The following is a 20,727-nucleotide window of genomic DNA, read 5'->3' on the forward strand; positions in this document are numbered from 1 at the left end:
GTATGACGGAACGATGACCACATCTTCTGAAGTTAAACTAAGAAAATGACAACATCTTCTTCTTTCTTCCTCCTCCTCTGCAATTATGATTATGAATAACTATTGAAAACAAATTCTCATATATTTTACATACTTTTCTTGATACATAAAAGCTTCTGCAGGTTGTTGTAATTTGATTCAAGAAGAAGAAGCTCTTCTCCTTAAACTCATATATATACATAAAAGTCATGTATGAAGAAGCAGCGATCGATCGTTTACCGTTAGACCTTCTCGCTTATATATTTTCTTTGGTTACTTCTTTCACCGTTTTGGCTCAGTAAGTCAAACTTGATCGTTGCTAAGTTTGATCCTTTTTGTTTCAGTTCTTGTAAGAAATTTAAGTTTTGTTTTTATAGGGCAAATGGTGTTTGCAAGAAATGGAGGAAAGCTGTAAATCAATCGATGGCGAGAAGACAATCTCTGAGCTTTGCTGGTTGGAAAATGGACGATGATTCCACTTCTCGTCTCGTTCATCTTGCTTACAACCTCAAAGAACTCGACATGTAATCTCTCCCTCTCTGCTTCTTCTTCTTATATGATCAAGTTTCCAACTTTACCTTTAAAAAGCTTGACTTGGTCAGATACAAGCTCTGTTTTTTTCACATAGCTTCTTTTGTTTTCTATGTTTGCAGATCTAGAAGTAGATGGGGTTGTCATATAACTGATAATGGTCTTTACCAAATAGCTTCTGCAAGATGTGTGGCCAATTTGAACTCTGTCTCTTTATGGGGCATGACTGCTATTACTGATTCTGGTGTTGTTCAACTGGTAATATAAATGTCCTTTTTTTATTTATGTGGGATTAGAATCTTTAATGTATTTGTTTATCATATCAGAGATTCTTGAATTTTTATTTGACAGATATCAAGAACTTCTTCATTGCAACACCTAAACATAGGAGGTACTTTTATAACCGATGAGTCTCTTTTCGCTATTGCAGAACGCTGTCATAATCTTAAGGTGACAAAGAATCTTCTCTATCCATCTACTTATTCTATCTAGAATCATTAGAATCACTCTTTTCGAAATCGGAATCTCTTATATATGTAGACGATCGGGATGTGGTGTTGCCGCCATGTGACAGAGAGAGGCCTTCTGGTTCTTGTTAACAAATGCAGAAAACTTGAATCGATCAACTTATGGGGAACTAGAGTTCCTGTGGATTGCTTCATTGCTTTACTTACCATCAGTCCTGCACTTCAGATCAAACCCATGGAATTGCTTCTCAATGCTCAGAATCCACCACCATTGTTGCATGCTGTCTAGTTCTGCTTCCCATTTCTCTTGTTTGTTGTGTACATAGTAATTCATAAAATTGAATTCCCATATATCTTCTGTTTTCTCCCATCAATAACATAAATAACTTATCCAGTAAACCTTCTATTGGAGTAGAATTGTGTCTATATATATATATATATTTAAGTTGCAGAACATTCAACAGAAGCTGAAGACACACATACACAATATTTTTTGCCTTTTAACTCTGCAGTCTACAAATGCAAGAATAAAATCGGACACTCTTTCTAAGGCAATTCATGTTTCTTGAACTTAGGATCTCTCATTCGTTCTAAAAAAGTGATCAAGATTCTCTAACCTAAGAATCTCTCCAAGTGGTTTTGATTGGTTGTTTCATAGTAAAAACATCAGCAATGGAAGCCATGAGAAGCAGAAGACAACAATGGTGTTTCGTGGATACACAGCAGAAGCTAAGGATTTTGAGAACTGAACTGAACCTGTGTAGCTTGCACCTGAGTAGCTTCCAGCCGTTGAATCCATGTTTGGAGTTCTTGTCTGTAGAGTAACATTTTTGCATGAACCATAAGCTGCCCCTGGCTGCAAACAACATCAAGAACCAAAATTCAGGTAGCCGTTTTAGATGGTTTATGCTTGTACGATATGATTACATATCCATAAGTTAAGTTATCGAAAGTAGATAAGCTATTACCTGGCAAGCAGCAAGAGTTTGACAGCCGCAAAGTACCGGTCCATTCATTCTATCCAGAACTTCGAAAACGCCGCCTCCATCACTTCTCTGCAATATTATGGTTTGTTAGCAAGATCTCACAAAAAACTGTCATATTTTTAGTTTTATGATTGATTCAATACCATGTAGAAGTTAACAGCAAGAAAGTTTGGCATTCTATTCCCTCCTGACTTGAGACAAGTCCCAACCATCTCAGCTAGTGGAGCTGAGTGTTCCTTGCAAGCGTCTTTCTCAACCGGATACGTCGGAAAGTAATTCATCAAGAAAAGCGATGAACTTTTTGAGTTTAAAGGTTGTGACTCTTTTCTGTTAGGACAAGAACCTCGCTTCACCCCGGGATCCCCAGCTTTACACAATGATAAGATAAGGTTATTCTCACAGAAAGTTCAGATATCAAAGATTTGAACTTTTTTGTAATACTCACACTCATTTTCAACTATGTATCTCCATTGATAAGCAACACCTTCTTCATCTTCTTTGGCAGCAACAGAAGTGAAAACCAGGAGCCTGTGATTATCTTGCACCATATCAGTCACAGTAGGCCAATCTTCTCCCTTTTTGGGCATTTTCGAAACAGGAAACCAGTACTTGTCCAAACCAGCGTTAGCAAACAGAGTTGATAAGCCTTTAGGTCTGTGCACATAATCCTCAATTATGATGGTGATAATCTCTGTTGGGTTTTGACTCAGAAATGTCTCAACTTCCCTCAGTGTGTTAATTGCAGGTTGCTGATTCAAAAAGAAATCAAAGTTCACATTTCCCATCCTATCAGGTTTCAACTTTTGATCCAAACAGGTTATTTTAGTTAAGCTGAAGAAAAAATTCTTACAAAAGCCGTGACATTGAAACATTGCCCTCGAAGCGAATGGCAAAGCCAGACATCGTCGTTGAAGTCATACATATCCAACATTAGCCCTCTAACTCCATTCTAGAGCAAATAAAAGATATATTCAAGAGTTTTACCCAAGAAAGAGGAATCATGCAAAATAAGAGGAGTTGGTAAATAAGGACATTACTTGGAGCTGATTAGTAATAGTATCTTCTTGATTGTAAAATGTAATCCTATCAACACCTGGCAAAGGCGGTGCATTTGCATTGCTAAAGGCATTATGAGTCATCAACCATGTATACTTGTTAAAAGGCAATCCATTTATCTACAAAAAGAACACAAATTTCACCACCACATAAAAATGTAAACAAATCTTCAACAAAACCCATATTCAAAGTTCAAAACTTTTGATACAACCACATGATCTACATTATCTTGATAGAACAATTTAAATTCTTTAGCAAAACCCATCTTCAAAGTTTAAATCTTTTGATACAACCAAATGATCTACACTATCTTCTATGATATAACCTATTTCAGATTGGAAAATATAGAGAAACCTAATTAAAATCTTACAATGGAAGTTGGAATTGTGGCTTGGCCTCTTGTGCAAACGGGTTTAGTGCTCCCAACGGCAGGACAGTCTCCACAATACAAACCTGAGGCACAATCAGTGGCTGAGGAGCATGAATCCAACATCTGAGAAAGACACACACAAATAAAAAGCAAAATCCAAAAAGATTTAGACCCCAAATTGATAGCGGCCATAAATTAGAGAATAAGAATAATAAGCAAAGAGAATCAAAAGAACCTGGCAATTTCCATTAGAGCAAGCTGAGGAAAAAGAGAAGAAGAAGGACAAGGAAAAAAGAGAGACTGTTACGGCTCTGCATAAGCCATTGATGCACGCCGACATAGCTCCTTAGCTTATGCAGAGAGAGAGAGAGAGAGAAATCTGAATGATGTTCGATCTACTGTTGTTGGTTGCTTGAGGGGGTTTTTCTAAGACAAGACAAAAGAGATGTTTAGGTACTAAAACCCGGGCATCATCGATTTGTTAATCCTTAGAAAACAGAGGAACAAAAGAAAAAGATTAAGCTTAGTGTTTTTTCTTTCTTTTCTTAGACAAGGTTGAATCTTTTTCCCACCTCCCAAAAGAAAAAATGAAGAAACGATTAGTAAAGAAATAACCCACTTCATAAGTAAAGAAGGTAGCTCGAATTAGAGCGACAACACTTTCTTTTTTCTTTTTAACATTATAATAAACAAACAGCAATACAGTTTCTAGTTTTGTACACCAAACATACGTACGCGGTGACTATTTTGTCAACACCTACTTGAAATGTGTGAAAACTGGAAACAATGTGTTTTTGGAAGAGTTTGTCAAAATTAGCAATGATGATTTTATCATATATCACAAAATTTGTTACATGTGTTAATACTTAATAAGTTAATAGTGTTATACTATATATAATTGATCTATATAATGTTAATAAATTAAAAATTTGTATTCTTGAATTGCTAATATTTTTTTACCTAACATTTTTATTATTGATATCTTTTTTGCTAACGCTACGGTAGTCACATGCGTGGGGACACTCTTGTCTTGTTGCTTGTCTCTTTGCTTCTTTCAAGGAAATAATGTCATTATTTTCATATGATCGCACAAAAGTTACTTCAACATCTCACTCTCTCTCTCGGTGGAAATAACACAATAATAATGTCTAGATGAAATGTTTATCGACATTTATCACCATGCCTGTTTCATCTACAAATTAAATAACCAATTCATCAACAGAGACATACGACATTAGTGTTTGCCATATCCAATCTTTTAATTAATCAACCAATCTACAAAATAATACGTGATTTGAAAGAGAAAAAGTTACCGCCATATTAAACTGATATTACTACAAAATTTGACGATGTACCATATTCGGCTTGCTTACAGCTTATACAACGACGTCGTGTAAAGAAGTCTATCATTCGCAGCCTTACGCTATAACGTCAGGCCCATTAACGTATTTACTTACTAGCTTCTGTTATTTGGGCCCAAATTCTCTCTTTTAAAGCCCCAATACCCAAGTAATGGAATCATAGAAAAAAACAACTTGCGTTTCTCGCTCCTGTTTTAAAAAAGCCTTCTTATAATGAAGTTTGAAAGCAGAAATATAGAAAAGAGACAAGACACTTTTACATTTATTATTTTTGACTATAAATGATAGTTTTTCATTGATAGTAAATAATATATAAATATTGTCTTTTAAAAAGTACAACTATGATTGTAAGAAAGTTATTATTTATAAATGCAGGTTTAAAAAAATCTTCCAAATCTAGCAAAGTTCCAGTTTTGATTAGCTGTCAAAATTTAGTGTTGAACTGCTTAACATTTGTGGACTCAGAACTAGACAACAATTGTAAATCATGATCTTTTTTTTCCTTTGATTAGATTCATTAAATGCCTTTTTTATCCTTAAAGTAGCCAAAATCCTTGTCCCAAAATATGAAAGTTATGTGCATTATTTATCGTTTATAACTTTATTTGGTATTATATATTTTTCCTTTAACTGAGATACAATTGATATATTTTGTGGTGATAAACGTCTTGTTTTTTGTATTAGTTTATCAACAAAAAAAAAGCTAATCCTGACCACTCTAGTAATTTGCATTTTGAAGAGAAGAGTGCACGGTGAAACTTAGGTTAATTAACTACTAATCCTTATTTATACTGTACAAATTGATTTACCACCTCTTGTGTCTCTCAGGTAGTATTTATTTTCTTCAAAAGTATGGATCAAAGCGGAGACAATTCTCGGATTCCCGATGATGATGCTGACAGTTCTTTTCGCTTCCAAAGGCTTTTGTTTGAAGACGACTGGCAACTATGGGACACTTACCCCTACTGTCGTTGACGCTTGTGCCACATCACCAGCTCCAACGGCTGAGATGAACCATGATAGCCCTACTGTCGACGCTACTGCCACATCACCAGATCCAACGGCTGAGATGAACCATGACCATGATAGCCTGACAGTAGAGTCCCCTCCTCGTCCAGTCGTGGTAATTGTCTATTTTATCTAATGTTTTCTTGTTTGATAGAAATAAAGCTTTTGGATATAATATACTTATGGAAATTGTATAGGATCAAGAATCGATCAGCCAGTGGCTCCAGTCATCATCGAGCAGTGAGCAATCTGAAACAGCATCGCAAGAATATTATGTAGATGTATCCTCTCCCCAACTCATCCTCGCGATCGCGTCCGAGGTATTGTATATTATATCTTAGCATTAAAATATATTTAGAGCTTATGAAAAAGTAGTATTCGTGGAATTAAGATGGAAAACTATTTCCACACCACTTTAGAAAGAGAAAGAATTACTTATTTTCATTTTATAGATCGATATTCCGTGAAATACCATTTCACGCGTCTTTTTGTTTGATTTTAATTTTTCGTATTTGCGCAAGAAAATATTGAACATTGTTACTACTATAAATTTAACTTTCTTAATGAAGTTACAATAATTTTTTTTGTTAGGTCAAGTACTGAGTTACTAGCTAAGTAATAAATGTAAAAAGCTTTCACCACCTTTTTAGTTGTGAAACTTGTATCTTAGAAGTTAGAACCTTACAATTTTGTGAGAGATAACATTCAACTTTAAATAATGCTTCCAAGTATTGATAATTTAGTCGGATGCATTTGTATTTTCCGAAGGATTGCATTTATACAAGAGGCTATAAGGACTCTTTAATAAGATTATATGTTCCATTTTGGTTTCTGGAATAAAAGAGTTGTATGTAAGAAGTTGTAGAGTTTGTATACGGTAAAGTTTAGTAATGATTTTTTATTTATTTTAGGAACAATTGATGAATGTCACCGAACATGTAGGAGAAGAAGTCAACACTGGGTTAACCGTTGAAGTCATTGATGAGAACCTAAGAAGAAGGACATATGAAAACAGCAATGATGAAACGGAGCCATGCGTGATCTGTCAGCAAAAGTTGAAGAACGGTGAAGAAGCTGCGAAACTGGATTGTGAGCATGACTTTCACTTCGAGTGCATCAAGAGCTGGCTAATGGTCAAGAACAAGTGTCCCCTTTGCAACCAGAAAGTTGTTTAAATGTTTTATGAGGGTAGAAACATGTCAAGATTGGATTTTGACTTGATTTCAGACTACCATATTGCTTTTGCTTTGATTTCCATTATTTTCCCTTCGGATGCTAATAATGAATAATGAACATATGATCTTATTTGCAAGTTGAATCCCTTTTTTGATGAAGTAAAATATTATTTGCATCCAAACTCAACCCTTATATGTGTTGACCAATTATAATATCAAAACTTCAATAATTTTTTTTCTTCTTAAACCTGTGGGACAAGGACAACAAAAGAAAAAGCAAAAAAAGATTAGGATTTTTTTTTTGTAAATTGTCAAAAATGGTGAAACTGTTGCAAGACCTTACTTTTCAAGTAATTGTCCTATTTCATGTTTAGTCGTAATAATAATTAAATGGTATACTTTATGGCTATCAATGGCCTATCTTATCAATACCATTATTCCAACCGTTTCATTTACTGAAAAGGTTAAATATCTTATCTATATTTAACTTATCACATTGATAAAAAATTTATATATAAAACAAAATTGTTTGTCCGTTTATACTTGCTGGTCCAAAAAAAATATATTCTTTTTTTCATTTCGTTCTTTAAATTGGGTTAAAAATCTGTTCAGTTCTTTATTTTTTAACTATAAATAAAGTTGTGAAGTGAATACAAAAATTACTAAAGGTAAACTATTCACAACACACAACTACACAAGTGATGTGAGTGAGACACCAGATTATGTCTATAGGGATTAGACACGCCACTCACTCGTCAGAACCTCACACGCGCTTCTCCTAGGGCGTGATCTCACGCACCTACTACCTCCCCGCCTATAATAAACCTTTTACTACGAAAAAAGCTACAGAGAGTTAGTAGAGAGAGATATGGGTGATTCTGACGTCGGTGATCGTCTTGCTCCTCCATCTTCTTCCGACGAACTCTCCAGCTTTCTCCGGCAGATTCTTTCCCGTACTCGGATAACTCAACCTTCTTCTTCACCACCGGAGAGAATTGTTTCCTCCGCTGAGACCTTCCCTTCCGTCGGTTATGGAGTCTCTGAAACTGACCAAGACAAATATGCTTTCGAAAACAAGGTAAAAACTTGCTTTATTTAGAGTTCCAAGAAACTTCACTGTCTTTTGTGGTTGAGAAAGAAAACAAAAACCAAACTTAGAGCTCTTTTTTTTTTTTTTGTCTGCATTTAATTATGGTAACACCAAAGAGAAATGGAGGTAGACAGAAAAATTCGTTGAAGAGAAACATTGATGCACACTTCCACAACTTGTCTGAAAAGGTTTCTTCTTTTTTTTCTCCTTTAAAGATTCTTAATTTTAGATGCAGAAGCCTAACTTTTAAAGATTTTAATAATAGAAGCTGAGTTTTTTGTTTTCTGTAGAGGAGGAGGAGCAAGATCAACGAGAAAATGAAAGCTTTGCAGAAACTCATACCCAATTCCAACAAGGTATACATTGTTTTGTTTGTTATGCAGAAACCGAGATTCTGAGAGAGAAACATTGTTTGTTTTGATTGTTATTTCTTTTGTTTGTAGACTGACAAAGCCTCAATGCTTGATGAAGCTATTGAATATCTGAAGCAGCTTCAACTTCAAGTGCAGGTTTTCTTTAATTACTTACTTGGATCACTTACAATCAATGTCGGATTTGCAAAACCTATCATTTGTTCATAACTTAACAACTGCTTAATGCAGACTTTAGCCGTTATGAATGGTTTAGGCCTAAACCCTATGGGGTTACCACCGGTTCTACCTCCTACACAGACAAGGAACAATGAGACCTTAGATCAAGACCTGAACCTGGAGACTCTTCTTGCTGCTCCTCACTCCGTGGAACCACCTCAAGAAATGTGCTTTTCCACAGCCACTCTGCTTTGAAGATAACATTCAGACAATGATGATGATCTGGCATTAAACTGGTCAGGGTTCCTCTAGTACCTGCCAGACACAAGAGTCCAAAATGTTTGTGAGTTCCAGTATTGGCCAGATTTCAATGTTCAGTTATAGTTATGCTAATAAGCTTTAGGACTGAACAAAACTGAGTAGTTTGATTATAATGATGTCTGAAGAAGATTATATAAAAGATTGATTTAGTTACATGAGATGATTATTACAAGTTACAACTATCAAATAGCTATGTCTGTGAGTTGCAGCCATCCATAAGCACACCGGTCTCTAATACTTCGAGTGATGGCTGCTGCTGATTCAACCGCAGGTCTTATCTTCGCCATTGCTTTCTCTACTTGAATTTTCATGCCAACATCCATCTGTTATTTCAAATGGCGGTGATAACTTTAGGGATATAGACAAGACAAATTGATATCAAAATTACCAAATATAAGAATCTCGTAAAGTAGAAACCTTTTCTAGAGAGTATTGTGTGTCTAAAATGTGGCAGAAATAGGACAGTTGCTTGTACAAGTCTGCTTCAGTGTACTGTAATAAGACAAAGCTCAAGTCAAGAGTTAGTCTGTTAAGCATTCGAAAGATAGGAGTTATAAGGTCGATGAGGGGATATACCTTTCTTAAGAGGGTTCCGTTACAGTTAGGATAGTTTGGGCAAACTGTTCCCCGTTCACGTTCACCAAGCAAGCGAAAGTTGGGGGAGCGGGTTGTGTGCTTGCAAGACTCGTCATCACACTGTTGAAGGCAAAATGTACAAGAACACGTTATAATCATAACTTAATAAGGAAAAATGTTCAGAATTACAGGAAAAAATGAGGCGAGAAGGTTTTACATACCACCATTATGCCTTTGTNACACCAAAGAGAAATGGAGGTAGACAGAAAAATTCGTTGAAGAGAAACATTGATGCACACTTCCACAACTTGTCTGAAAAGGTTTCTTCTTTTTTTTCTCCTTTAAAGATTCTTAATTTTAGATGCAGAAGCCTAACTTTTAAAGATTTTAATAATAGAAGCTGAGTTTTTTGTTTTCTGTAGAGGAGGAGGAGCAAGATCAACGAGAAAATGAAAGCTTTGCAGAAACTCATACCCAATTCCAACAAGGTATACATTGTTTTGTTTGTTATGCAGAAACCGAGATTCTGAGAGAGAAACATTGTTTGTTTTGATTGTTATTTCTTTTGTTTGTAGACTGACAAAGCCTCAATGCTTGATGAAGCTATTGAATATCTGAAGCAGCTTCAACTTCAAGTGCAGGTTTTCTTTAATTACTTACTTGGATCACTTACAATCAATGTCGGATTTGCAAAACCTATCATTTGTTCATAACTTAACAACTGCTTAATGCAGACTTTAGCCGTTATGAATGGTTTAGGCCTAAACCCTATGGGGTTACCACCGGTTCTACCTCCTACACAGACAAGGAACAATGAGACCTTAGATCAAGACCTGAACCTGGAGACTCTTCTTGCTGCTCCTCACTCCGTGGAACCACCTCAAGAAATGTGCTTTTCCACAGCCACTCTGCTTTGAAGATAACATTCAGACAATGATGATGATCTGGCATTAAACTGGTCAGGGTTCCTCTAGTACCTGCCAGACACAAGAGTCCAAAATGTTTGTGAGTTCCAGTATTGGCCAGATTTCAATGTTCAGTTATAGTTATGCTAATAAGCTTTAGGACTGAACAAAACTGAGTAGTTTGATTATAATGATGTCTGAAGAAGATTATATAAAAGATTGATTTAGTTACATGAGATGATTATTACAAGTTACAACTATCAAATAGCTATGTCTGTGAGTTGCAGCCATCCATAAGCACACCGGTCTCTAATACTTCGAGTGATGGCTGCTGCTGATTCAACCGCAGGTCTTATCTTCGCCATTGCTTTCTCTACTTGAATTTTCATGCCAACATCCATCTGTTATTTCAAATGGCGGTGATAACTTTAGGGATATAGACAAGACAAATTGATATCAAAATTACCAAATATAAGAATCTCGTAAAGTAGAAACCTTTTCTAGAGAGTATTGTGTGTCTAAAATGTGGCAGAAATAGGACAGTTGCTTGTACAAGTCTGCTTCAGTGTACTGTAATAAGACAAAGCTCAAGTCAAGAGTTAGTCTGTTAAGCATTCGAAAGATAGGAGTTATAAGGTCGATGAGGGGATATACCTTTCTTAAGAGGGTTCCGTTACAGTTAGGATAGTTTGGGCAAACTGTTCCCCGTTCACGTTCACCAAGCAAGCGAAAGTTGGGGGAGCGGGTTGTGTGCTTGCAAGACTCGTCATCACACTGTTGAAGGCAAAATGTACAAGAACACGTTATAATCATAACTTAATAAGGAAAAATGTTCAGAATTACAGGAAAAAATGAGGCGAGAAGGTTTTACATACCACCATTATGCCTTTGTAATACATTGACACAAATCCATCAAGCTGTCTTTTCACCTGAAAGGTATGAGAATGAATTAATAACTAAAGCATCTGTCCTGCAGGCCAAATCATAACGATACATATTTTTTTATTCTGAGAAACTTAACAGATTAGGATCCTTTTCAACAAAGTTCGACTACCTGGTTAGCTATCGTAGCAGGGGATATTCTTCCAGTGCTATCTTCCTGCTGACATTTCGGGCAATGCAGTTTAAGCCAGAATGAGGAATCAGATTCCTCTGTTTCAGGTGTCGCAGGTTTCTTACTGATTGACGCACAAACAGAACTGGCAATAGATGGACAGTTGAAAGAAGTAGAGCAGCTGGGGCATGTTAATGCTAACGGCTCACAGCTTTTATATCTGCATTTTTTACATGTAAATTACGTTGTTGGGGATCTTGAATTATAGGATTATTGCCAATTCATGAAGAAAATATATGGTATCAGATTACAAATGGGAAAGNATTTCTTTTGTTTGTAGACTGACAAAGCCTCAATGCTTGATGAAGCTATTGAATATCTGAAGCAGCTTCAACTTCAAGTGCAGGTTTTCTTTAATTACTTACTTGGATCACTTACAATCAATGTCGGATTTGCAAAACCTATCATTTGTTCATAACTTAACAACTGCTTAATGCAGACTTTAGCCGTTATGAATGGTTTAGGCCTAAACCCTATGGGGTTACCACCGGTTCTACCTCCTACACAGACAAGGAACAATGAGACCTTAGATCAAGACCTGAACCTGGAGACTCTTCTTGCTGCTCCTCACTCCGTGGAACCACCTCAAGAAATGTGCTTTTCCACAGCCACTCTGCTTTGAAGATAACATTCAGACAATGATGATGATCTGGCATTAAACTGGTCAGGGTTCCTCTAGTACCTGCCAGACACAAGAGTCCAAAATGTTTGTGAGTTCCAGTATTGGCCAGATTTCAATGTTCAGTTATAGTTATGCTAATAAGCTTTAGGACTGAACAAAACTGAGTAGTTTGATTATAATGATGTCTGAAGAAGATTATATAAAAGATTGATTTAGTTACATGAGATGATTATTACAAGTTACAACTATCAAATAGCTATGTCTGTGAGTTGCAGCCATCCATAAGCACACCGGTCTCTAATACTTCGAGTGATGGCTGCTGCTGATTCAACCGCAGGTCTTATCTTCGCCATTGCTTTCTCTACTTGAATTTTCATGCCAACATCCATCTGTTATTTCAAATGGCGGTGATAACTTTAGGGATATAGACAAGACAAATTGATATCAAAATTACCAAATATAAGAATCTCGTAAAGTAGAAACCTTTTCTAGAGAGTATTGTGTGTCTAAAATGTGGCAGAAATAGGACAGTTGCTTGTACAAGTCTGCTTCAGTGTACTGTAATAAGACAAAGCTCAAGTCAAGAGTTAGTCTGTTAAGCATTCGAAAGATAGGAGTTATAAGGTCGATGAGGGGATATACCTTTCTTAAGAGGGTTCCGTTACAGTTAGGATAGTTTGGGCAAACTGTTCCCCGTTCACGTTCACCAAGCAAGCGAAAGTTGGGGGAGCGGGTTGTGTGCTTGCAAGACTCGTCATCACACTGTTGAAGGCAAAATGTACAAGAACACGTTATAATCATAACTTAATAAGGAAAAATGTTCAGAATTACAGGAAAAAATGAGGCGAGAAGGTTTTACATACCACCATTATGCCTTTGTAATACATTGACACAAATCCATCAAGCTGTCTTTTCACCTGAAAGGTATGAGAATGAATTAATAACTAAAGCATCTGTCCTGCAGGCCAAATCATAACGATACATATTTTTTTATTCTGAGAAACTTAACAGATTAGGATCCTTTTCAACAAAGTTCGACTACCTGGTTAGCTATCGTAGCAGGGGATATTCTTCCAGTGCTATCTTCCTGCTGACATTTCGGGCAATGCAGTTTAAGCCAGAATGAGGAATCAGATTCCTCTGTTTCAGGTGTCGCAGGTTTCTTACTGATTGACGCACAAACAGAACTGGCAATAGATGGACAGTTGAAAGAAGTAGAGCAGCTGGGGCATGTTAATGCTAACGGCTCACAGCTTTTATATCTGCATTTTTTACATGTAAATTACGTTGTTGGGGATCTTGAATTATAGGATTATTGCCAATTCATGAAGAAAATATATGGTATCAGATTACAAATGGGAAAGACATCACTACCTTTCTTCATCGCTTGTAGCAAATAAGAGGGAGGTCGAAGGATCACTGCTCGTGGCGTTGTTTGATTTGCTTTGGTACTAGAATAACACATTGTTTCCAATCAGTTATCATGAATTCATGATCACTGAATCGATAAGTGGCCTGAAGGAAAGATGTTTTACCTGTGATGGGTCAAGTCCTAAACACTCGGCTAGACGTTCAGGACTTGTTCCTTGAATCTCTGCGCATAGACGAGACACCACCGGATGAATCTGTTGTGCCAAGTAGTAATCTATATCAACCAACCATCTGCTTCCGTCTGATTTCACCTCATCGGGATGCCTAGCACGTTCAGCAATCCCTGCTGAACTGGCAGAGCTAGCATTACCCTGCACGGAGGAAGCATAAAAGATTTAGTAGGAACTCTATAGAGTATCTGATGATATTTAGCTGGTCTTCTGTGTTGGAAACCTGTTCATAGCAGATTATATATGGTACAGTATCCTTAGCATTGAAACCTTCTTTATATCCACGTTGCCTCATTCTGAGTGCAACCTGAGAAGATTAATTTGGCCATACAAATCAGAGTTAAGTTAAGTAAATATATGGAAAGCATATATAAATAAAGTGAATAATAGCTCTCATACTCACTTGAACGTGTGGTTGGCTTTTGGAATCTGGATAAGCTGCAGGCGGTTTAGTCAATGTCTTGGTGATGACATACTTCTCAAGCGCAACTTGCCCATTTCTCATTTCCTCTTGTATCTGTTGCATGGACAAAGCAACACGTGTTGGATGATAAAGAACACCAAAGTAATTAGCGAAGATTAATAAAAATGATAACAAAGATTACCTTCATAAGTTCGTTATGAATTGCTTCAACAACATCCTCACATGACCTGCAAAGAAGAAAAGGCTTGTTGTGCTTGAATGAGAGAGTAAAAAAAATGTTCTGTGGTGGATGTTCAAAACATACCCTCCATACAAGATTTTACTCAGGCATAAATCTCCTATTTCCTTAGAGAGCAAGCTCCAATCTCGACGGACCATATCCACACCTTTTCTCTCAATGTCCTGCATTGAGAATGCATCTAGTACCCAGAATTTTCTAGAAGAAAGGGTATGCAAAAATATTTACATAAAAGATTACCTCGCAAGGCTTCCCATCCTTAAACAGCAACTTGACAGCAGCATACTTCTTTTTTCGAAGAAGAAGCATTCTCTTGTATATACCATCACAGTCAATTTTTAGACACCTATACTTCTTATTGACCTAAAAAAACCAAAATCAAATGTCTGATACTGTGAAGCACCTTCCCCAACGACAGCAATATAGAGACAAATCTATAATCCAACCTACCTCTTGGATGACTTTTGATTTAATGGCTTTCACCTCTTCAAGATCATCTAGTCCGCTGTGAATCATGATTGAATCTGTGTCACCGTATATTACCTATGTAAAAGAAAGATGTTTAATTCTAGACTTGACAGAGCAGAGATGTTGAAACATTTTACTAATTTCTCTTCTAAAATGAATTTCCTGAGACTCGATGTGTAGGAGATACCTCTAGGTTTAAATGATTCTGGACAAGATCCACGGTTCTTTGCAGGATCTCCCTTCCCTACAATGTTAAGGAAATTGGCCTAATCACGCGAAGAATAGAGAGAAAAAAACAAAATGTCACTCAAAAACACTGAAAGCATCACTTACCTGTAGTGTTATGAGTTCTGCTAAAGGCTTAGCATAGAATCTTGAATTAGAAAACCCCAGACATCCATACATACTGTGTTTAGAATGAATAAGAAATCATAAACATCAAAATGCGGTGATTAGCAATTATTGCCGACACAAGCAAAACCATGGATGCAAACCTGTTGGCTGTGAGCTTTAATGCCTGCTGCCGAATGTCAAGCTCCCAGTACTTGAGACCTGTTTCCTTCTTCATCTTTAATTTGACGCTTTTCCTTATACTAACCAAATGTTCCATCAACTAAAACAAAGGATAGTGGGATTCTCTATTAGACTGGGAATACCAGAACAAGGAGAGAAACTTAAAGTCGTGGCAACGAAAAGTGCATATAGCAATAATTTAGACGATGATGTCAAGATTAATCTTACTTCAACTACAGAAAACAGCAGTCACTAATACAATACTGAACAGACAACAGCTAGGTCGCATTGGTCTTAGTAAAAGAAAATGAAGCAAAATATTACTTTTGGTTGGTGGATTTTCTGACTGGGTTGGGGTAATTATATAGATTTGACGTTGGAAAACCTATAACAGATCGAGAATATATACTGGATCGATAATGGTCACAAACCTTTGGAAGAATTCCAGGTGTCTGACTCAAAGGTAAACGAGGAACTCCATCTTCAGATCGTGGTATAGTCGTAAAACAGATATTGTATTCCTGAAAAATATCATGACTCTTATCTATCATGCAGGCAGAAACAGCCACCAAAGGCTTGAAAAATAGAAAATAATCTGCTAACCTGTATAATAGAAGGGTAAAGACTATTGAAATCCAGAAGCAACACATATTTGTCATATAAGCCTCTCTTTGGCTCCAACACCAGTCCACCAGCGTAGGCTGGACCTTTTTTTGTTTTGCTGCCCTTAGACGGATCATTCTCCAAAGCCATGTCAGCATCTAATTCATCTACATTGCGTTCCTCCGGACCATAATTCATTCTTCTTTTTGATGACTTTATTTCCTTCATACGTTGTGATATTTTGTCTGGGAGAATGTACTTTTTCGAGTGGAATGTATGTAGTAAGTAGTATTCGATTCTCTGCGCCCTGGCTCCCTGGTCATGAACAAAAAAATGCATAAGTCAGCAGCATATAGCTTCCCGGGAGAGAGAGTGAGAGAAAGAGAGGAGAATAAGGAGTCATTACTTGAAGTGTTTTCCCCCAAAGATTGCCGCTTATGTTAGTAAGCTGGAGAGTGAGAGGAAGAACACTTAAGTGAAACATGAGCTCCATGGATAACCATGCATCCGTCTCACCACATTCAATCTGAAAACCAAAAAGGTTATAACAAGCGAGGAATTAAGATGCAGTCATCACTCATCAAGCTTACATGAACTGTTGTTATCTACAATTCCTTTACTTCTACGTATGACTGGATTATTTTATTCTTCACCAATATGCACCAAAAATTTTCACTCGCAAGGACTCATAAACTATCATTAATATTGTGGCAGTACCAACTCATGCATAAAACAGAGATGAGCAGGCGAGCAGGCTCATTGAAGAACTTACAAGTTCCCCAAGTGTTTTGGATGACTGAAACATTTTGGGAATATCATTGGGCGCTATCTCTTTCCTGTCCCGGTTCAGCTGTGTCTTTGAAAGGTCCGTTAACGAATAACTGACCTACAAGAAACAGATGATTACACAAGAGGGATTGAGCTTCAACTTACTGCTTATGAGAGTTGGGTACCATACCTGCTTTAACAAGTCACGAGAACACAGATCTGTATCACACAAGAGCCTTCCAGCAAAACAAGACATGAGCCCTGGTGTAGCTCCAGACCCAAAATTAGTGTTTCCTTTAAGCTTAGGCATGAAAGAGCGTTTAAGTCGGCCAATTTTGGACCACATGTTACTCTGAACTTTGCAAGCCTGCACAGTAGTAAGAACAAGACAGACAATGTTCATATCTCTATTACGTCACCATCACAACACGAGAGACTGGGAAAAGAGACGAAAGGATGTACAATGCATGAAAAAAAACTTGCTGGCTTCTTAATGTTAAAAATCATCTAATAAGCCTGGAAGACAAGGACCTTACAAAAATGATATGAGTCAAATAGCAGCACATTGTCCAGGTCATGTAAATGAAAAAGTACATCATAGAAAGAAAAAAACTGTAACGACACTACCACTTTTTCTAAATGGTAAATAGAGATTTTGCTATACCTGGGCTCTTTGAAGAAGAACATCCAGATCAAAACCTGATATATTATGTCCCACAAGAACATCACTGTCCAATTTGTTCAACTCCAAAAACAATCGGTTCAACAATGCTCTTTCACTGCAGTAAGAAAAGGACAAAAATGTTGAACGAAGCAACATGAACTGCCAAAGATATATATGGATCATAAACACATCCTATTCAGTAACAGAGCTGCAACACACCTGTTTTCAATACTTAAAACACTGCAGCCATTCTTTAGATTTCTGTCAGCCACTTCTTTTTTCCAACCAATTGGGTAACCAGTTCCTTCAGGAGTCCTAACAACGGTGAAATGACTCAGAATACCAGATCTCTTTCTTTCTGGAGCTGGCATTGGAACATCAATCTGAAAAATCAAGGAGCACGCACATCATATGTCAAGCTATTCATGCAGACATAAGAGCGTCTTTTCAGCAAGAAACAATCGTCCAAAGATGAGCAGTCATATAAAACCACATGATACGAACACATACTGGTGATTGGTAGTGTCATGATCAAATATCCATATTCTTCACAAAGAGAAAAAACGGCAAAGAAGCTTTGTTTAAATGTTGTAAACCAACCTTGGCGTTGTGAAAGCAGAGAATAGATGCAGAAACGATTTCGCTTATGTTCTGCTTTTCATTAACCATAGTCTTTAAATTTATGGCTGTAACGACAGCAGGAGGATGAACCACCTTCTCCTCCGAAACTAAAACAGTGATATCCTTGGGAGAGTCAACAGTAACCTCAAACTTGCACCAGCTCACCTGCACAAGTTTCAAATCCTCTCATTATTGAAGATAAACAAACTAGAAAATTACTGATAATATGATTATGCCACGATTCTAAGGTCGTACTCCTGCAGAAGGTGAGCAAGTAGAGAAGTTTGAAATTTTGAGCCAAGAAGGTCCCATGATCTTCCTCTTAAGAATAAAATGTTCCAAAGCACTGCACATAAATTAACTTCGATAAGGTTGGAAAAACAGCACCGTACTAAATCTGCATAGCCAGCATACATAGTAAACTAAGAAGCCCACAAAAGACTAGAAAATACAAACTTAACTGACCAACTACCAAACAGAGGGAAAGGTAATGAAACTAAGCAGTAAGATGTCAGAACCTGGTATGAGACCCGAGCAAAGCGCAGAAAGACTCGCCTTTAAGATCTTCTGGAAGTGGACGATCCTGTGAGAACAAAGAAAATATGTCATTAGTTTTGAGATGTAAAAAGTTTAACAAAAGAAAGGATGAGTTTTAGTTTAATATTGCACAGATGAAATGTACCTTAAATGGATAATTTATCTTCAAAACAAATTGTTCGCCTGCAGGAACATCCAGTCTCTCAAAAGCACAATTTCTCTGATATTTATCCATAAAGAGCAGAATAGAAAGTAAAGCAAAAAAGTATTGTTGCAAAGTACATGAAAAATAAATAAATAACCAAACCTTGACAGGCGCCATGCTAAAATTTGAAACATTGAGTTGTAACAATTCCTGAGAAATTTCGTTCTTCAGTTTTGATGCCATTTCCTGAGAAGACACATCCAACAAGAATAAATACCAGCGAAAAAGATATTGCTTCCTCCAAGCATGTAACACAAGCAGTCAAACTCACATGTAATTTCCCGCGAAAGGATTCAGGAGAAAGTCGAGAGTCTTTCACCTCTTGCTCGAGCATGATTAGTTCATGGGAAGGAAATATGGAATCATTTGGAACAGCGTAAACACACCTCTGAATATTCTTAACTACCACACAACAACTCTTGTACGTATCTCCCATTTTAACCTGAATTGTAAATAGAGAATGTCCAAATTCATATCTAGATTAACGCCACATAACAAATTTAAGCAAAACAAAAACTGAGTGAAAAATCCCAAGAGATTCACCTTCCCAAACAGATATATTGTGCCCATGCTCGCGCCAAAAGCCTCCTCATAAGCGTCAAGAATGTAGAAATGAAGTGATCCATCAGCATTCAAATCAAATTCAGTTTGCCCTTCACAACTAGAACCAAGTAAGTCCCTATTCTCAGTTGCACCTTTTCCCATCGCTTCCTTCCAACCAGCAGAGGCGCTTAAAGCCGGGTCCTTATCTTTCATATCAGTTGTTGCATTCAATGTAAACACCTCCTTTACACCTAACTCGGTCTTCACCTCAGCGTTCCTAATCTTGTTTGATCCATCCTCTACAACACTATCACTTCCAGGTAATTCAATATTCTCAGAAACATACGGAGGAATAACTTCAGACTCTTTCATATCTTCCTCTTTCAAATCTTTCATCAACTCATCCTCCATGGAAACACAATCACCCTCGTACACTGAAGGTCTTGGTTCTGATTCCTTCACTTTCATGCTTGAAGTAACAGAAATGAGTTTTTTGTTCCTAGAGATAGTAACTGGATCAGTACCTGGTTGTATCCTTCTCTTATGCCTTTCCCTGTCAAGATCATCAGGAGTAACCTGTGCAATTACCTCATTGAGTATACCCTCGCACTTCCCTGTATCAGTCTCTTTCCCCTTCTTGAAACTTGAAGATGTGAACATAGAAGAAAGTCTACCTTCACCAGTGATAGTAGCAGCAGCCTTAAGCGCCGGATTCACCTTCTTAATCTGAGGTTGCTGCATCATTTCTTTCCCTTTCTTCTTCTCCGTTTTCTTCTTCTTAAGTCTGCCACTAAACCTACCACCGTCGTCTGATTCATCAGTCGATTCTGGTCCACTTGGTTTCGACCAATCCTCCTCCTCACCTTCGTCGAGATATCCCAAACCGCCACCTTCCTCGTCGTCGACTACAAATCCGCGAGCCTCCTCGCGTCTCCGGGAAACAAGTGCGTCGTACTCGTCATCATCAACCGTATCGAAGATTGGCTTCTCTAGCCTAATATCGTACCCACCACCTGAAGCTGATAGATTCCGAAGTCCCCCTTGTCGAATCGCCTTCAGCCTCTCGAGTGCGTCTTTCCGACTCGATGCCTCCGCTCCTCGGCTGCGTCGTCGGCCACCCTCCGTTGAATTATCACCGGACATTATTCAATCCCGGCTAATTTGGGGATTTGGGGATTTTTTTTTTTTTTTTTTGAACCTCGAAGCTTAGCATCCGATTTACTGATTTAGGTTTAAGACGCCAATGGGAATGGCGGGAAAATCTAGAAGACTTGGCGCGATGCATATGCAAAATCTGAATCCAACAACGCTCACCTACCCTAATACTTTCCTTCAAGCCCAATGGGCCTAACATTTACAGGCCTTGTACACTTAAATAAACACAATGGAAAGAGAAAAAGTAAAAGAAACAA

General features: G+C 37.4%; 7 protein-coding genes, 1 long non-coding RNA gene and 1 pseudogene across 11 annotated transcripts; 5 read left to right on the plus strand and 4 right to left on the minus strand.

The window, feature by feature from the left end:
- LOC104762850 (F-box protein At5g67140) lies at nt 33-1,472 on the plus strand. The gene is made up of 5 exons (XM_010486245.2): nt 33-316; nt 396-542; nt 672-807; nt 901-999; nt 1,090-1,472. Exons 1-5 carry the CDS (start codon nt 228-230, stop codon nt 1,303-1,305), a joined length of 687 nt encoding a protein of 228 aa, XP_010484547.1. The 5' UTR covers nt 33-227; the 3' UTR covers nt 1,306-1,472.
- Nucleotides 1,473-4,032, minus strand: LOC104762849 (PI-PLC X domain-containing protein At5g67130). The gene is made up of 8 exons (XM_010486244.2): nt 3,664-4,032; nt 3,429-3,551; nt 3,040-3,177; nt 2,853-2,951; nt 2,448-2,751; nt 2,146-2,369; nt 1,985-2,071; nt 1,473-1,872 (listed from the first exon to the last, which is right to left on the minus strand). Exons 1-8 carry the CDS (start codon nt 3,766-3,768, stop codon nt 1,669-1,671), a joined length of 1,284 nt encoding a protein of 427 aa, XP_010484546.1. The 5' UTR covers nt 3,769-4,032; the 3' UTR covers nt 1,473-1,668.
- LOC104763679 (E3 ubiquitin ligase BIG BROTHER-like) lies at nt 5,669-6,972 on the plus strand. Its single transcript, XM_010487022.2, has 3 exons — nt 5,669-5,912; nt 5,995-6,117; nt 6,709-6,972. Exons 1-3 carry the CDS (start codon nt 5,676-5,678, stop codon nt 6,970-6,972), a joined length of 624 nt encoding a protein of 207 aa, XP_010485324.2. The 5' UTR covers nt 5,669-5,675.
- On the plus strand, nt 7,811-9,066 carry LOC104762853 (transcription factor ALC-like). The gene is made up of 5 exons (XM_010486248.2): nt 7,811-8,050; nt 8,179-8,250; nt 8,353-8,418; nt 8,506-8,571; nt 8,665-9,066. The coding sequence occupies exons 1-5, from the start codon at nt 7,841-7,843 to the stop codon at nt 8,845-8,847; spliced, it is 597 nt and encodes a 198-aa protein (XP_010484550.1). The 5' UTR covers nt 7,811-7,840; the 3' UTR covers nt 8,848-9,066.
- Nucleotides 8,080-10,625, plus strand: LOC104763680 (annotated as a pseudogene).
- On the minus strand, nt 8,817-9,721 carry LOC104762851 (DNA polymerase alpha catalytic subunit-like). Of its 2 annotated transcripts, XM_019239919.1 has the most exons (5): nt 9,711-9,721; nt 9,490-9,609; nt 9,331-9,405; nt 9,084-9,236; nt 8,817-8,907 (listed from the first exon to the last, which is right to left on the minus strand). In XM_019239919.1, the coding sequence occupies exons 1-4, from the start codon at nt 9,714-9,716 to the stop codon at nt 9,096-9,098; spliced, it is 342 nt and encodes a 113-aa protein (XP_019095464.1). In that variant the 5' UTR covers nt 9,717-9,721; the 3' UTR covers nt 8,817-8,907; nt 9,084-9,095. The 2 variants fall into 2 exon arrangements, with proteins under 2 accessions (XP_019095464.1, XP_010484549.1); XM_010486247.1 differs by lacking the exon at nt 8,817-8,907 and having other exon boundaries at nt 8,999-9,236.
- LOC104762854 (DNA polymerase alpha catalytic subunit-like) lies at nt 10,558-11,664 on the minus strand. Its single transcript, XM_010486249.1, has 5 exons — nt 11,449-11,664; nt 11,270-11,323; nt 11,049-11,168; nt 10,890-10,964; nt 10,558-10,795 (listed from the first exon to the last, which is right to left on the minus strand). Exons 2-5 carry the CDS (start codon nt 11,291-11,293, stop codon nt 10,655-10,657), a joined length of 360 nt encoding a protein of 119 aa, XP_010484551.1. The 5' UTR covers nt 11,294-11,323; nt 11,449-11,664; the 3' UTR covers nt 10,558-10,654.
- LOC104762856 lies at nt 11,773-12,349 on the plus strand. The gene is made up of 2 exons (XR_763667.2): nt 11,773-11,854; nt 11,948-12,349. It is a non-coding gene; the product is annotated as an uncharacterized LOC104762856 (long non-coding RNA).
- LOC104762855 (DNA polymerase alpha catalytic subunit) lies at nt 12,100-20,527 on the minus strand. 3 transcript variants are annotated; one of them, XM_010486252.2, is made up of 31 exons: nt 19,316-20,458; nt 19,044-19,214; nt 18,875-18,958; nt 18,713-18,787; nt 18,549-18,613; nt 18,286-18,376; nt 18,010-18,195; nt 17,629-17,792; nt 17,410-17,524; nt 16,936-17,112; nt 16,750-16,863; nt 16,384-16,503; nt 15,978-16,292; nt 15,806-15,895; nt 15,356-15,474; nt 15,195-15,267; nt 15,049-15,105; nt 14,844-14,936; nt 14,634-14,756; nt 14,460-14,557; nt 14,337-14,382; nt 14,135-14,248; nt 13,955-14,038; nt 13,666-13,872; nt 13,505-13,581; nt 13,173-13,392; nt 12,994-13,047; nt 12,773-12,892; nt 12,614-12,688; nt 12,367-12,519; nt 12,100-12,190 (listed from the first exon to the last, which is right to left on the minus strand). In XM_010486252.2, exons 1-30 carry the CDS (start codon nt 20,456-20,458, stop codon nt 12,379-12,381), a joined length of 4,611 nt encoding a protein of 1,536 aa, XP_010484554.1. In that variant the 3' UTR covers nt 12,100-12,190; nt 12,367-12,378. The 3 variants fall into 3 exon arrangements, with proteins under 3 accessions (XP_010484554.1, XP_019096022.1, XP_010484552.1); XM_019240477.1 differs by having other exon boundaries at nt 12,143-12,190; nt 12,351-12,519; XM_010486250.2 differs by lacking the exon at nt 12,100-12,190 and having other exon boundaries at nt 12,282-12,519; nt 19,316-20,527.

Source organism: Camelina sativa, chromosome 18 (assembly GCF_000633955.1).
Source record: "Camelina sativa cultivar DH55 chromosome 18, Cs, whole genome shotgun sequence".
Taxonomy (NCBI): domain Eukaryota; kingdom Viridiplantae; phylum Streptophyta; class Magnoliopsida; order Brassicales; family Brassicaceae; genus Camelina; species Camelina sativa.